Source organism: Propithecus coquereli, unplaced genomic scaffold (assembly GCF_000956105.1).
Source record: "Propithecus coquereli isolate 6110/MARCELLA unplaced genomic scaffold, Pcoq_1.0 Scaffold256, whole genome shotgun sequence".
NCBI classification, from domain to species: Eukaryota; Metazoa; Chordata; class Mammalia; order Primates; family Indriidae; genus Propithecus; species Propithecus coquereli.
The window spans coordinates 1,527,743-1,542,175 of record NW_012148130.1 but is presented as its reverse complement, the minus strand read 5'-3'; the positions used below and the strand labels follow the sequence as shown (position 1 = coordinate 1,542,175).

The 14,433-nt window shown below is 63.5% G+C and overlaps 1 protein-coding gene across 1 annotated transcript in view; it reads left to right on the top strand.

Annotated features, from left to right (window-relative positions):
* The first annotated feature begins 10,163 nt into the window (after nucleotides 1-10,163).
* The window catches only part of EXOC3L4 (exocyst complex component 3-like 4), an 8,891-nt gene continuing 4,621 nt past the window's right edge, over nucleotides 10,164-14,433 (top strand). The window contains exons 1-6 of the mRNA XM_012647049.1: nucleotides 10,164-10,815; nucleotides 11,766-12,420; nucleotides 13,274-13,385; nucleotides 13,603-13,725; nucleotides 14,049-14,149; nucleotides 14,370-14,433. The exon at nucleotides 14,370-14,433 is cut by the window's right edge and continues 13 nt beyond it. Of these exons, the coding sequence (XP_012502503.1) occupies nucleotides 10,437-10,815; nucleotides 11,766-12,420; nucleotides 13,274-13,385; nucleotides 13,603-13,725; nucleotides 14,049-14,149; nucleotides 14,370-14,433 (1,434 nt within the window). The 5' untranslated portion in view covers nucleotides 10,164-10,436. The remainder of the gene's footprint in view (nucleotides 10,816-11,765; nucleotides 12,421-13,273; nucleotides 13,386-13,602; nucleotides 13,726-14,048; nucleotides 14,150-14,369) is intronic.

Below are 14,433 nucleotides of genomic sequence, written 5' to 3'. Positions count from 1 at the left end.
CACACACACACACGTGCTCACGCCAGGGAGGAGCCCTGACCCTCCTGGCCGTGCAGGGTACGGGAGAGGAGTGGGAAGGAGCAGGGACCCTAGGCCCGGCATCGTCCTGACTCCCGCCCACCCTTCCTGCAGGCTGTGGTGGGCACCCGGGAGAAGGGCCCTCGGCTGGGCCAGCGGCTGCCTTCCATCGTGGTGGAGCCCAGCGAGGCGGGTGCCGTGGAGAGCGGGGAGCTGCGCTGGCCCCCGGAGGGTGCTCAGAGGGGGGCTGCTCAGAGCCGGGCTGCTGCTGGTGAGTGAGGAGGAGGTGGAGCTGGAGGTGGCCAGGGCCAGAAGCAGGGCCTTCGACCCCCTGCCCACACCCTACCTATCCACAGCCCTTCGAACCTCTGCCTGGGTGCCTCGGCGCCGCCTTGACCCCTCCGTGTCATCAGCCTACCTCCCAACTGTACATGAGGCCCCTCATTTGTTCCTGTGGCCCCAGGCGCAGGGAGGGCGCAGTGGCTGCCTGTGGAATGAATGGCCGCACGTCCTCGCCCCGTCCCACCCAGGGCTTCCTCCCAGTGTGAACTGTCCACTAGGGCCTGGAGGAGGGGAGGGCGCAGGTGTCCATGGTGTGGGGATGGGCCTGCCGGTGGCAGCTCCTGTCCCAGCTGCAGGTGTCCTGTTTAAAGCCTGCAGCTTCTGGGAGGAGGACTGTGTGGGCAGGAGACAGGTCAGCCAGGGCCAGGCCCGAGGCAAGGGGAGACGGCAGGAAGGGCGGGGGGGTCTCTGTGGAGCGCTCTCGGGGCACCAGGGGCTGGGAAGGGAGCATGAGCTGTGCCCTGGGAGGTTTTATTGTCCCCTGAGGACCCTGGGGGTGTCTGTCCCCTGGTGAGGTCAGCCACGGTTGGGGCTGCTCAGCACCCCGCCTGCCCTCTCCCCATCCCCAGACCTCAGCCCCCAGGGCTGCAGCCTTACTGGCCAGCACCCCTGCAGCTCAGGCCCAGAGGGGTCTGTCCATGCCCATAACCCGCATTTATGTCCAAAGCCCCCTTAACCTCTTGTCAGTTTCTGCCCAGGGCCCAGAATAGCACTGGGGACCCCTCCCTGGGTAAGCACTGGGACTTGGGCTCTAGGGAGGTCCCTGGGTCTGCCCGGGACCACCCTTCACTGTGCCAACCCCTTTACTGTGGTGTGTGGGGGGGGCGCTCCTGCTCCCGGAGCCCAGCCTCACCCTCCCTCCCTGGAGCAGCACCCCACCCCTTCTCATCCCCCAGGGGGATGTCGTGGCCCACCCCAGCCCTATGCCTGGCAGAGGCTCACTTGGGACCCCTGGGATCTGCACAGGATGTAGCCCCCCACCAACATGGAGGCCCTTATGTTTTGGCAGCCCCCTCTCCGAGTCCACCGGGAGCATCAGGGAAGGCTGCAGATGATGCCGGCTGCGAGTGTGCCAGCCCCGAGGACCAGGCACCCCTGGCCCAGTGAGAGGACAAGGACGTGGCCAGGCTCTGCCCTCTGACTGCTGAGAGCGCCTCAGCCCCAGGATGGCAGGGCTGATGCACAGAGAGGGCCCAACCTGCCCAGACACCCAGAGGGCAGAGCCAGCAGCTGCTTCCTATGTCACCGGGTCTGGCCAGGCCTGCAGCCCTGCCCTTTCCTGTCCACGGCCCAGGTCTGGATCACACTCCTCTTGCTCCGTGGTTTGAGGCAGAAATAAAGGCACTTCCTGGTGGCCAGTGGGGACTTGAGGGCCTGATGACAATTTTGGTTCTGCCAGTGGCCTTCTGGGAAAGGGATTCAGCTTGGAACCCAGGCTGACCAGTCAAGAATGCAAAGCGGGTGACCATGTGGGTGTTAGCACTGGGGGTGGGGGTGGGGGTGGGGGTTGGTAGGCTGGGCAGGGCTGAGATGGGTCCAGTCTCCAGAGGTGGGTCTGCCCAGTGGCTGTGACTTTCATTCCTCTGGTGCCTCTGTCCAGGGACACTCTCTCTGCTTGGCCTCAGCCAAGGCTGCCCAAGGCAGGAGCAGCCTCCTACAATGGCCTCCCCAGCCCTCCTTGGGGCCAGAGCTGGACCCTGAGGGCAGGATTCCTTCCTGTTACTCCCTACCCTGGGTGCAGTAGGGCACAGGGATGGTTCATGGGGTGGGGTGCCCTATTCCAGGTTGGATCTCATTAAATCCTTGCAAAAGTCCCATTTTATAAGTGAGGAAACCAAGGTGCAAAGTGAGGTGCCCAAGGCTAGTGGTGGCCAGGGCTACAAAGGGATCCCTGAGGCTGGGAAGCCACCAAGCTGGCCACAGAGCCCACAGGGGAGGTTGGGTGGACAGGCACCTCCTCCTGCCCCACGTGAGGGTCCTGTCCCTCCACGCGGCCCATCGACTTTGTCTCTGGGCTATGTCCCACTGCTTGAAGGGATCCCTGCTGCCTGGTCAGGGCTGACATGGGACAGAAACCTGACTGTGGCCCAGGCCGTTCCCCAGGTGTGTCGCTCCCTCTCAGCCTGGCCCCTGCCTTGGCCTGCCAGAGGAAGGGGGCGTGGGGAGGCGTGGGGGCTGTGCGGTTTACTCCATGTTAGCTCAGCAAAGTGCTGTTCTTTCTGGATGCCTTGCTAACCTCCAGGTTGATTAGGGCCTTTTTTCCACCTTGCTTTCTTTTTAAAATTGGCCCCGGCCCCCCAATTGGGGGAGAGGTGGGGGGAGAGGTGCGGAAGTTTGCCTGGCAGCCTGCTTTAATTTTAAACCTGTGGGCTCCGTGGGCCGGGGACACGGGCCCTGGATGTCCCCGTGGGCAGTCCTCTGTTCTACAGCTTAGGAGGGGTGTTGGGCGGTCCTCCTCCAGCCGGTCACGTCCGGGAGCCGGGAAGGAGCCAGAGAGGCAGAGGCCAGGACCAGGGCGGGGCGTGGGGATGGGCACGGGGACAGGACGCGCTGCCGACACGCGGGATGCGGGGCGCGGAGGCCCCCACGCGGGCGGTGTGGGTGGGCGAGGGTGCCTTCATCCTCCCCACACGCCTGGGAGGCGGGCGTTACTCCACTCTTTCAAACGCGACTTGCCCAGGGTCCCGCAGCTACCAGCGACACCACACGGAGCGCGCCATCTCACAGGGCAGCTCCGGAGGCGGTGACCCAGGCGGAGGTCCCAGCACCTCGCGGTGCCCCTGAGCTGGGGTGGGAGGGCAGGCCGAGGGCGGCACCGCTCGGCCCGCACGACCACCCCCGTCCCCGCCGGAGCACGCACGGCTGCTAACCGCGGGGGGCGGTGCCAGAGACGCCCGCGCCTGGCTGCCCCGCCCCTTTCCAGAGGTCCCGCCCCCAGCACGCAGGCTCCCAGAATCATCCTGCGGCTCCCCTTGGTGTCGCTGGGGTCACTGAGAGAACGGACGTCACCGCCAGGGGCGCTTCGGAGGTGGCCGCGTAAACTTGGCAACATGCGCGCAGAGCGACGGCTGCCACCCGCGCGCCGCCAGCCAGGGGCAGAGCGTGGAACCCAGGTCTCCTGCTCTCGCGCTGCGCTTCAGCCCGGACCCAGCAGCCGTGCAGGCGGAATTTGCCGCCTCTGGCATCCTCTTTCCGGGTGTGACCGCCTGGCTTCCCAGGAACCCCGAGGTCTGGAGAGCATCTGGTGACGAGGGTCCTTCTCCCTTCCCTTCCCGACCTGGGAGCCAAGTCCTCAGCCAAGGTGAACGCAACGAACTAATTTTATGGAGGGGCAAACTGAGGCTCAGGGCCGGAAGTACCTCTCCAAGGTCGTGCTCTGTTTGTACGCTGGCTATGCCTCTCCCTCCAAGGCCCCCCTGCTCTGCCTTCTCCTGAGCCCCCAGACCAGCCCTGTGCCCCAAAGCTCTTCTGAGACAGGCTGGGACTTTTCCAAAGGGATTTTACTGAGAAAGTTGGGGGAAAAATGGAAATAGAATGAAAGAAACATTGTAACCTCCTGAAAAGTGGGCATAGGCTTGGGTGGGCATGGAGTGCAGATAGAATTGGGGGGAAGTCCAGGAGCAGTCCTCCAGCCCCTGGGCATCACCAGCTTTTCAGATGCCTGTGTCTTGAAGGCAGGTGACCCATAATTGGAAGTCCCAGGACCCCGACACGCCCCATGAGCTGGTGGCAGGGAGGGTCAGATCTAGAAGTCCCTGGTGTCTGCCAGGGCCTGGCCCTATGGGAAGACCCAGTCCTGAGAGCCAGAGACCTGGGACACAGTCCCAGCCTCTCTTGCCAGCTGTGTGGCCATGGGCAGGTCACTGAGTCCTGGTCAGCCGCCTTGGGTCCTCAGCTCTGTCTCTTGAGTTGTGTGTATTCCCTGTCTTCTCTTATCTCTGAGTGTTGGGGACACATGGAATGGGAGGTGGCCCACCCAGACAGCTGGGAGGAACGGCCACCGGCCAGCTGGGTGCTGCTAGGGCTTGAGCTGGGACCCCTATGACCCCACTTCACAGAGGGGACCCAGGGCTCAAGGGACTAAGGACTTAAGTGGTTAACTGGAGGGCTTCCTGGAGGAGGTGCTGGCATCTTTGGGCATAACTTGGCCCATCTGAAGATGGCAGTGGGTGTTGCAGCATCTCAGGTGCCTTCCAATCTGCTATGGGCTGAACCGTGTTCCTCCAAAATTCATATGTTGGGGTCCTTAACCCGGTACCTCAGAATGTGACCTTATTTGGAAATAGGGTCTTTAAAGAGGCAATAAGTTAAAATGAGGTCATTAGGGTGGACCCTAATCCAATATGAAGAGGAAATAGGGACACCGACACACCCAGAAGGAAGGCCGCGGGCGGAAAGTGGCATCTGCAGACCAAGGCGAGAGGCCTCAGAAGAAAGCAGCCCTGCCGGCCTGGGGCTCTCAGACGTCTGGCCTCAGAGTGCGGGAAAATAAATGTCTGTGGTTGCAGCCACTTGGTCTGGGGTGCTGTGTGATGGCGGCCCTAGGACACCAATGCACAAGTGCCATCTCTGCACTCCTCCTCCCCTGCCTGCCTCACACGCTGGTGGCCCCAGCCCGGGTCGGGACAGGCCTGGCTCTGTTCTCCTTGGACTTTCCCTGAGTTCCTTTCCTAAGACGCTTGCCGCGGAATCCCCCGTAAAGGGGTGGGGGCTGCCTCTTCTGGGAAGCCTCAGTGACCCTCCGCGCAAAAGTCAACCTGATCCACTGTGGGCGGGTCAGGCCCCACCCCCACACGGCGCTGCTCGGGGCCCAGAATGCCGTCCCTCCTCACTCCCGAGTGTGCTCCGCCTGGCCCTTGGGATCTTCTCCCTTCCGCCAGCTCCTGACACCCTCGGGGATGGCTTCCTGCCTGGCACCACAACCTCCCCAGAAAAGGCCGCGTCTCTGCTCCCTGGGCTCTCAGCCCCAGGCGGTGAACTTGATGGGCCTGCCTGGTGCTGGAGCCTCAGCCCTGTGGGCTGGGTGTCCCCCCACCAGGCCAGTGCCTGTCTCCTCCCCCTGCCCTCCGCCTCTGATGGAGGAGGTGCTGGCCATTGTGAGTAGCTCCCGGCAGTGCCAAGCCCCGGGGGCTGTCCTCCCCATATCTCCTCACCCTGTGGTCCCTGACCCTCAGCCTGAGCCCTGAGCTGCCAGGAGTCAAAGGTTGGCGTGATTGCCTCTGCGTGAAAGGGCTGGGGCCTTTTCTGAAAGTGAAAGCATGGGCGGGGATGGCGGGTGGGGCTGCGGCTGGGGCTGGGTTGGCCTGGCAGGCGCTGACCAGAGCTGGGAAGTCCCAGCTGTTGGTCACTGTCGTAGGCTGCTCTGGAGGCCCCATGGCCTGGGCCAGGCTCTGAGGACCCTGCTGGACTGCTGCTTCAGGGGGTCCCGTTCTGCCTGGGCCCAGAGGCTGCTCGCTTACAGGTACGTTCAGGGTAGGTGGAGCAGGAGGTTACAGGGTGCTGTGGGCAGTGGGCGGAGACTCAGGGACTGTGGACTCTTCCAGTTCTGCTAGTGGCTTTCCAGACCAAGGGCCTCGGCTCAGAGCCCAGGCCGACAAGGCCAGAGTGCCAGCTCAAATCACAGTGGTCACACACACACACACCCATGCAGAAAGCACAGACAGACAGACACACAAGACGTAAAGACCTGCATGCGGACACAGACAGACACACATGGACAGGTGGAGAGAAGCACTCACAGACCCTCCGAGGCACATGCTTACTAGAACAGAGTCACACACATACAGGGAGACACACTGGGGCCAGCATGCGGATGTGCAAAGCTAATACACATAGTGTGTTCATGCTGCGGGCTCGCATGCATATGTTAGCTTCACTTATCTATTTTCCTTGGGCACCTGCAGTGTACTAGCCATGATTGGGGGCTGGGTCAGCTGCACTCCCTGCCCTGGGGGTTTCCTGGTCATGGGGAAGAGACATCTCAGGCCCTGTAACTATCCCTCAGTCATGGCAGCAGGTGTGCCCAGGGCTGGGACCAGGCCAGAGCGGTAAGTCTGGGGCCCAGCTGGTCAGTGAAGGCTTCTTGGAGGAGGAACCACTTCCGCTGAGCCTTGAAGGAGTTGGCAGCTGGAGAAGGTGGGGCTCAGGTCACAGCAGCCTGTGCAAAGGTGTGGGGGAGAGGTGAGTACTTCTGAGTGGTGAGAATGGGTGAGCAAGTAGGGGATGAAGCTAGAGGGGTTGTTAGGGCCTTGAATGCCAAGCCAAGGAGGAACCTGAGCTGCTTCTGAGGGCAGTGGCAGTCTAGGAGGGCTTTATGTTTCTTTGCTACTGTGAAGGGGAGCCTTTAAGTGTCTTTTCTCCAATAGGCTTTGCTGGGGTATGGGAAAGCTATCGATTGTATTTGCATAATCAGCATACAAAACTTGCTAAACTCTTTTATTAGCTTCAGTAATTTTCAGTCTCCGATTTTCTAAGCAGACAACCACATCACCTATGAATAATGACAGTTTTATCTGTTCCTTCCCTATATTTATACCTTGTATTTATTTTTCTTGCCTTATTGCCTTAACTAGTTCTTCCAGGTAAATGCTGAAGAGCAGTAGTGAGAACACACATCCTTGCCCTGTTCCTTGTTTTCAGGAGAAGACTTCTAGCTTGCAAGGTTTTAGAGGAGGTTTATGTTTAGGCAAAACCCTCCTGACTGCTCCAAGGAGATGGCATCCAAGCGGTCTGAGAAGGAAAGCAGTTAGGAGTCTGTGATCAGGTGAGGGTGGGTGGCAAGTGGGGAGGTAAGGCGGGGGACATAGGCCTGCGCAGGGCACAGCCCGGGTACAGGCAGTCACCTGCCTGCAGCAGCCGGTTTTAAGCTTTGAAGGATGGGGTGAAGGCTCAGTCCCAGGGCGGGTGGGGAGGCTGGGGAGCGGGTGAGCACTGAAGGAGACCTGGAGGACAAGGAGCTGCTACAGGAGGGAAGGTCTAGGGGAAAAGGGGGTAGGAGCTGAGGCCGGGGCCAGGGCTGCGGAGGGTAGGGGAAGACGTCCAGGCCTGATGCCTCAGACACAGCCGCAGTGGCCCAGGTGGGAGTTCCCAGTGCCTGTGTCTCCTGGGTGGCATTCCTGCCTCTACTGCTGGCCCTGCAGTGGGTGTATCGGCCTGACCCGGAGAGCGTGGGGCCCAGGGCTCAGGCTGGGCCTGGGTCCCCATGGCCTTGAAGATCAGCCAGCTCTGAGCCCCAGCCAGGGAGCTGCGGCCCAGGGGCCAGGGGCTCCCTGGACACTCAGGGCAACAGGGACAGGGAGACAGAGAGAGAGAGAGCCAGAGAGTTTCCATGGATGTGGAGAGGTGGGCTCAGGGGAGAGGCCAAGCTCAAGATGGCAGGGGTAGGGGGTGGGGGTGAGGGTGGAAGGGGCCTGTGGGTCTCAGTCCAGCAGGCACCCGCGTGGCACCTGCCTGGTCAGCCAAGCGACACTTACACCAGGAGTTCACCCATCTTGCAGGCTGCACTGTGGGGTGACGGGGAGGGGTGGATGGACAGAGGCTCCCGTGCAGGAGGGCCACATTACCACAGGGACAGTCCCGGCTGCCCCCTGACAGATGGTGAGGGCGGGGGTGCATTGCAGCCTGCCGACTCCTTGGAGGTGGGGGTACCTGCACCCCAGGTCCGGAAACCCAGGTCAGATTTGGAGAGCAAGGATGGGAAGGCCAGGACGGGGAGCAGGCCGAGGGAAGCTGGGGGACTGGCCATGCAGGGGGACGGAGAGGAGGCACGTGAGGCTGGACTGGGTGCACGTCATCCTTGAATCCCAGAGGTGGGGCTGGTGAAGCTTCACCCCTGAGGTGAAGGTGGGGAAAGGTCAGGGCAGGCAGGGAGGGCTTTGGTTGCCCAGCTGTGGGCTCGGGCAGTGGGGAGCCATGGAAGGGTCTACAGCAGAGGAGTGGCCTGGTCGGACATGCGCTTTGGGAAGGTCACAAATGCCTTGGGAAGCTGCTGGGAGGTGCAGGGTCAAAAGTGGCATGGCTGGAGGATGGGGAGCCATCTGGGGGCCTTGATGGCCCTGGTTTGGGACAGGGTGGCGGAGCAGTGCGGCCCCCAAGCCTCTGCCTGTGCACCCTAAGAGACTCACTGCCCAGCTGCCTCTCCTTACCCCTGGGCTTCCTGGGAAAGCACCTCCATGTCTGACCCCACGCTGGCACCCGCTACCACCTTGGGTCCCTCGAGCAGGAGAAAGGGCTCCTTGGGCAGCAACCCCGACTTCTCAGTGCTTGGAGACACAGGCAAGCCCCCTCCTGCCCCACCCTGAGCTGTAGGGTCTGAGGCAGACCCTACCGGTCGCCCAGCCTTGGCTTCCTCATCTGCGACATGGGGCGAAGGACACCCGCATCTTTGTTGCCATGGGGAGCTGGTCTGTGGCAGGCATTGGGCTGGGCACACAGTAGGTGCTTACTGAGTGTGAGCTCTCCCCAACCAAGGCAGGGCCTTTCCCTCATGTACCCCGGGACAGCACTAGCTAGAACTTCACAACACCCCAGGCCAGGTGCGGAGGGGCACCGCGGAGCCAGAGGGCAGTGAAGGCCAGGATGGACAGCTCCCTGCCCCTCTGGGCAGGGTCCCTGAACCGTGGGGCACCAGGGGAGGATGGTGACCTGTGGTCAGGGTGGGGCTGATAAGGCCCCCATCAATCACCTGGATTAGCCCCTCCCTTAGTGGGGCCTCCTTCCAGCTGCTCTGTTGCCTCCGGGAGCCTTGGGGAAGGTAGGCCTGCACTGACCCCCGACAGGTGCCTTGCTGGAGGGGGGCGCTGAGAGGGGGTCTGGGCAAACTGAGGCCTGGGACACAGCAGTTACTGCCCAATGTCACCAAGGGGTCAGGTGCTGGCTCCAGCCTGGGATCTGTCCTGGCACCTGCGGGGGCCCTGGGGTCGGGCTGGGGGCTCTGCCTTTCGGTGGTTTGTGATTTTGGCAGGTCCAGCCCTTCTTTTGGCCTCAGTTTCTCTGAGGGTAAAGTGAGACCTCTCTGGCCTGATACCTTCCCCCACCATGGCCCAGTGTGCACAATGGGGTGGGCGGGAGATCCCAGCAGGTGGGGAAGTTCCGCTCCTCTCTCCGGAGCCCAGCTTAGCCTAAAGCCAGACAAGCAAACACAGCCAGGCTCACTCAGGCTGCAAGGGGTGTGGGCAGAGGCTAGCAGGGGCCTGGGTGCTGTGGGCCCTGCAGGGGCAGCGGTAGCTTCAGTGCAGCACCCCCATGCTCTTGGGACCCCCGCCCCACTCCTTGTGGGGGAAGCCAGAGCACACTGTGGTGGAGGTGGGGGGCAGAGGGGGAGATGCAGTGGATGGGAACTCGCTAGCCCCCAGTTAAATATAGACCCGAGGCCCCTCCCTTGTGGGCTGCAGGGCCTTGATAAGCCACAGGCTGGCCTCAGCCCATGCCCTCAGGCCTACTCTGCCTCCCTTCAGCTCTGTGGCACCCAGGGGAGGGTGTCCCCAGGAGGGGGCCTGGCAGAGAGCAGGGAGCAGCCCTCCCCTTTGGACGGAAGCTGTCAGGCCTTTTGGGCTGAAGTAGGGTGAGCTGAGGGCTCTGAAGGGCGGGCAAGGGGCCGAGGGAAGGATGGGGTGGATTTAGGCCTCAGGTCCTAAAGTCCGGGAAGTCCTGGATGTGGCCGGGCCCTGCCCTCGGGTGCTGTGAGCTGTGGGCTGGAACCCAGAATCTGCATGTTCAATTCCCCCGCCATCCAGTTCTGATGGGAGGGTCTGGCCTGGCAGCCCAGTGAGGGGTGGGCACCTGCAGGGGACCTTTTTTGGGGGGTGGTCTCAGAGAAGGCTCCTGACGGACGTAGCTGTCTATACCTCAGTGCCCAGCTGCAGCCTGGCACATAGAAGGTGCTGGCCAAGGATGTTGCCTGGTGACACTTCCTTTTTGACAGCCTGAGGGTTGCCTCTTCAGGAAGCCTTCCCTGACCAAGCCCCCGGGTCTGGCCAGGCCCCACAGGCTGGCACAGGTTTCTGTGTCTGCTCCCTGGGGCTGAGCCTCCTCCAGGCCTCCAGAGCCTCCTCACCCCCAGCTCTCCCGCTGCCAAGATGCCTTCACCACAGACAGCGACCCTTGGGCAGGAGCTACGAAACCCCAAGGAGCCTGAGGAGCCACGGCGGACAAGCAGCGGGAAAGAGCCCAGTGCCCATCATGAGAATGCCACGAGGCCGGGCCTGGGCACCTTGAGGCGTGCCTTCTCCCGGGCAAGCCAGCGGGCCGTGACCCAGGCCGCCAAGGAGGACGCGGGCCTGCTCTGGCGAAGCTCCCGCTCCCTGTTCTGGTCCTTCAGGCATGCCCTGGATGAGGGCCCAGCTGCTGGCCAGTCCCAGGTCGCTGCTGTGCCAGAGGTGCCTTTGAGGGTCATGGATGGTGGCAGCCAGCAGGCGTCCCCTGGGGTGGGGCCTAAGGAGCTGGACCCCAAGACAGGTGAGAGCCTCACAAACAACACTAAGTGTGAAAGGAAGCTGAGGTCAGAGGGTGGAGCAGCTGAGCCCGGGCTTCTTGCAGGATCTTCTCCCAAGCTCCCTCAAACCCTGCCCCTGGCCAATGGCACTCTAAATTCTTCCAGCATCTCAGCCAGGGGAGCCCCACTGGGCAGAATGAGAAAAGTGAGGCTCAGAGAGGTTAAGCAACTTGCCTCTGGTCTCACAGCCAGGGAGCGGAGCATGGGCTTGGAAGCTAGATCCACATGACTCTAGAACCCCAGCCTCTCCATGGCCTTTCACAGCCTGGCTCCTAGTCAAACTAGGGCGACCCTTCGGCACTGGTACGCTCTGGTCACAGGGTCTCGGAGGTGCAAGGGGACCATGTCTGCCTAGAGGGGAGCTCAGGGGGGCTGCCCAAAGGATGCATTGGAATTGGGCTACAAAAGGGGGCTGCAGGTAGAGGTTGAGAAAGCCCCCTTGGGCTTGGGGGGGTAGGGGCTGGCAGAGAGCAGGAAGTGGCAAGAAGTGTCGAAACTGGACGCACTGGGAGCCTTGCAGGACACGCCCAGCCTGAGCTGTGACGCTATGAGACCAGCGGTCAGTGCTGCAGGGGAGGCCGCAGGTCAGCTCAGTGGAGCTGAGGGTGGGGATGGGAGCCAGGCGGAAGGTAGGGAATAGGGCTGGGGAAGGGAGGGGCAGGGGTGGGAACCCGTGGCCTTGGGGCCACATGTGGTCTTCTGGATGCTTGAGTGCGGCCTTTTGACCAAACAAAAGGAATGTGTTCTGTGAAGTTTGGATTCCATCGAGGGGCCGCACCTGGGGATCTGGAGGGCCACCTGTGGCCTTGAGGCCGCAGGTTCTGCAGCCCCAGATGGACTGGACCGGGGCCTTTCGGACTGGGGTCCTGGGGCGGGGCCCTCTCACTGGCCCCTTTCTTGGCCGCCGGTACAGGAGGCAAATCTGTGGCCGACCTCATTACTGAACGGCAACTGCTGGCAGCCTTCGAACAGCTCCGGCACCTAGAGACAAGGCTGGTGGCCGAGAAAGCCTCGCACACCTTTGAACAGGACCCTACGGCCTTTGCGCGGCGCGCCATGGACGTGTGCCTACATTACGACGGGCTGGCAGCCGAGATCGGCGCCATCGTGTGCGAGACGCTGGGACCCGACGGCGTGGACGCGGCCGTGCTGACCGAGCTGGCCCGAGTGGTGCGCGCCGAAGAGGAGGCTCACCCGGCGCCCCCAGCCGAAGGCGACTTCCTGCGCACGCCCCGCCGCTGGCGCCAGCACTGGGAGGAGGCGGTGCAGCGGAGCGCGCAGGAGCGCGTGCGGCGGGCGGCCGCGGGGGGCACCTCTGGGGCGGTGGAGGGCGCTCCCGGCCTGGCTCAGCTGCTGGCCCAGCTCGGTGGCTTGGTTCGCCACGACCTGCAGAAGGTGCTGCTGGAGGTGCAGCCCGCGTACGCGGCGGCCGGCTTTCCCGCGTGGGAGGCCTACCTGGGCGCCTTCGGCTGCGCCGTGGCCCAGCGTGTCCAGGAGCTGGCGCAGGCCGCCCGCGGCTATGAGCAGCTCCATCTCCTGCTGGACTGGGCCGCCAACGTCTACGGCAGGTGAGCATCAGCCAGGGCTGAGAACCGGGACCTTTAGGTCTTTCTTCTGCATTTTAGGCAGTGGTGCGCTCCTGCGCCCCAGGTTTTCCCAAGGGGCCACCCATGAGCAGGTTCCAAAAGGTGGAAAGCCTCTGCGGGTGGTTCCCACTGGAGCAGGAAGCCCAGCTAGAGACCCTATGTGAGTCCACAAGGTGTCTTTGGGTGAATTAGAAAAGACACCTCTCGAGGCAGGACACAGGCGCGGGCTCTGACGCTTCGTGTGGGTGCGCCCCCACTCTCCCCTTTGGACGGGCATCCAGGTTCAGGGTACAGCCCGCTGGGACCGTCCACCTCCAGCTCCGCACTGTGCCGTGAGGGCGGATTACTAGCGCCCTGAGCAGTGCCTGCGCACAGGCAGCAGTGCCAGCAGAAGGAGTCGCCTCAAGTCCTGGGCTCCTTAAATTGCTGTGCCTCCCGCCCCTCTCTGGGGCTCCCTGCTGTCGGTTGGGTGGTGGCTGGTCCTTGAGCTGTGTGGAGTTTGGGGGCAGGAGCGCCTAGAGTCCAGTTTTGGATGTACCGGGACCATGAATGCAGAGGTCACCACTGAGGCAGTCTGGTCGAGGTCCGTCTAGACAGTCGTCCTCACACGGTCTGCGCACGCAGGGCTGGCTGCTAGAGTGCCAGGAAAGGCAGCATTCAGAAGCTTGAGGAGGTGGTGCAGACGTCTGGAGGCAGGGGTTGGGGGTGTGAACAGAAGCCCAGGTTCCGGCCCTGCGGTGACGGCGTTAGACTTTGAGCCTCGGGGTGGGGAAGGGGTAGCGCCTGCGGCATCAGAGCCCCTCCAGGCCCTCAGCGCCCCCGCCCTGCCTTCCAGCCCTGACTTCCTGGCCGCCCCAGACCTGGCGCTGCCCACGAAGAGGCTGCCCCCGCTACTGGCCCCTGATGTGTGGGCCCGACTGGAGGGCGACTACACCAGCTTGCTCGAGGTGAGGCGGGGCGGGCCAGGCCGCATGGACGGGTCCTGCAGGGATCGCGGTTGAGGTTGTGACACTGGCGGTGGCTCACCCTGCGGCCGGCCTCCCGCGCGCGCTTGTAACCCCACAGGGCGGCCCTCGTCCCTGGGGAGCAGGACGGGTTTCAGGAGGCAGGAGTCTTTCGGGCCTCCTCCCTGGGAGTGCCTCACTGCGGCCCCCTCCTCCCCAGACCAAGATCACAGGCTGCTTCGAGGGCATCTTGCAGCTGGAGCAGAGTCGCTGGGCGGCCGCCGAGGCCCCCGACGTGCTGCAGGGCCTGTACCGCGCGCCGCTGTCCACCGACGTCCACATGGTTTGGCTGGGAGGGGGCTGAGAAGGGGCGTGTGTTCGGGCCTCAGGCAGGCCGTGGGGACACCCAGAGCTACCGTACTCAGCCCTAAGCGTCCCTCCCCGCGAGGCCCCACTCAAGAAGAGATAGGGGATCTCCCGAGGCCCCCAGAGGCTGGCGGACCGGGGGTGCGGGCAAGTTGACCCTTAGGTTGGGGCACTGAAGGCTGGAGCCAAGACTGCGAGGCAGAGCGGCTGGGCTGGAGACGTCGCGGGGCCACCAGGTGGAGGACTGTGGGCTTCGGGTCAGGGGCTCGGGCGCGAGCTCAGCGTGTGGCTTGGTCGCAGCTCGTGGCCGAGCACGTGAAGGCCGGCGGCGCTATCTCCGCGGAGCTGGAGGCCACCACCCTGCGGATCTGCGCGCGGGCGCTCGGCCTCTTCGTGCCCAGGTGCGGGGTCCTCCGCCGGGGCGGGGTCGGTGAAGCGGCCGGGCAGGGTGTGCGCGGCGGCCACCGGTTTGCTGGGAGAGGGAGGCCCCTGCGCTGCAGGTGCTGGGGGGGCCCGTCGTCGCAAGGCCCGGAGTTGGGTTAGGGACCCGCGGGCGGGCGGAGCCCCGGTCGTAGCGCGGCCGGGAAGGGTCCCCAAATCCTCTGCGTACCCCGCCCCCAGGTTTGAAAAGGCTTTCCTGGAGTCGGGGGCGGCGAGCGAGCCGCATCTGGGCGCCTACATTAAC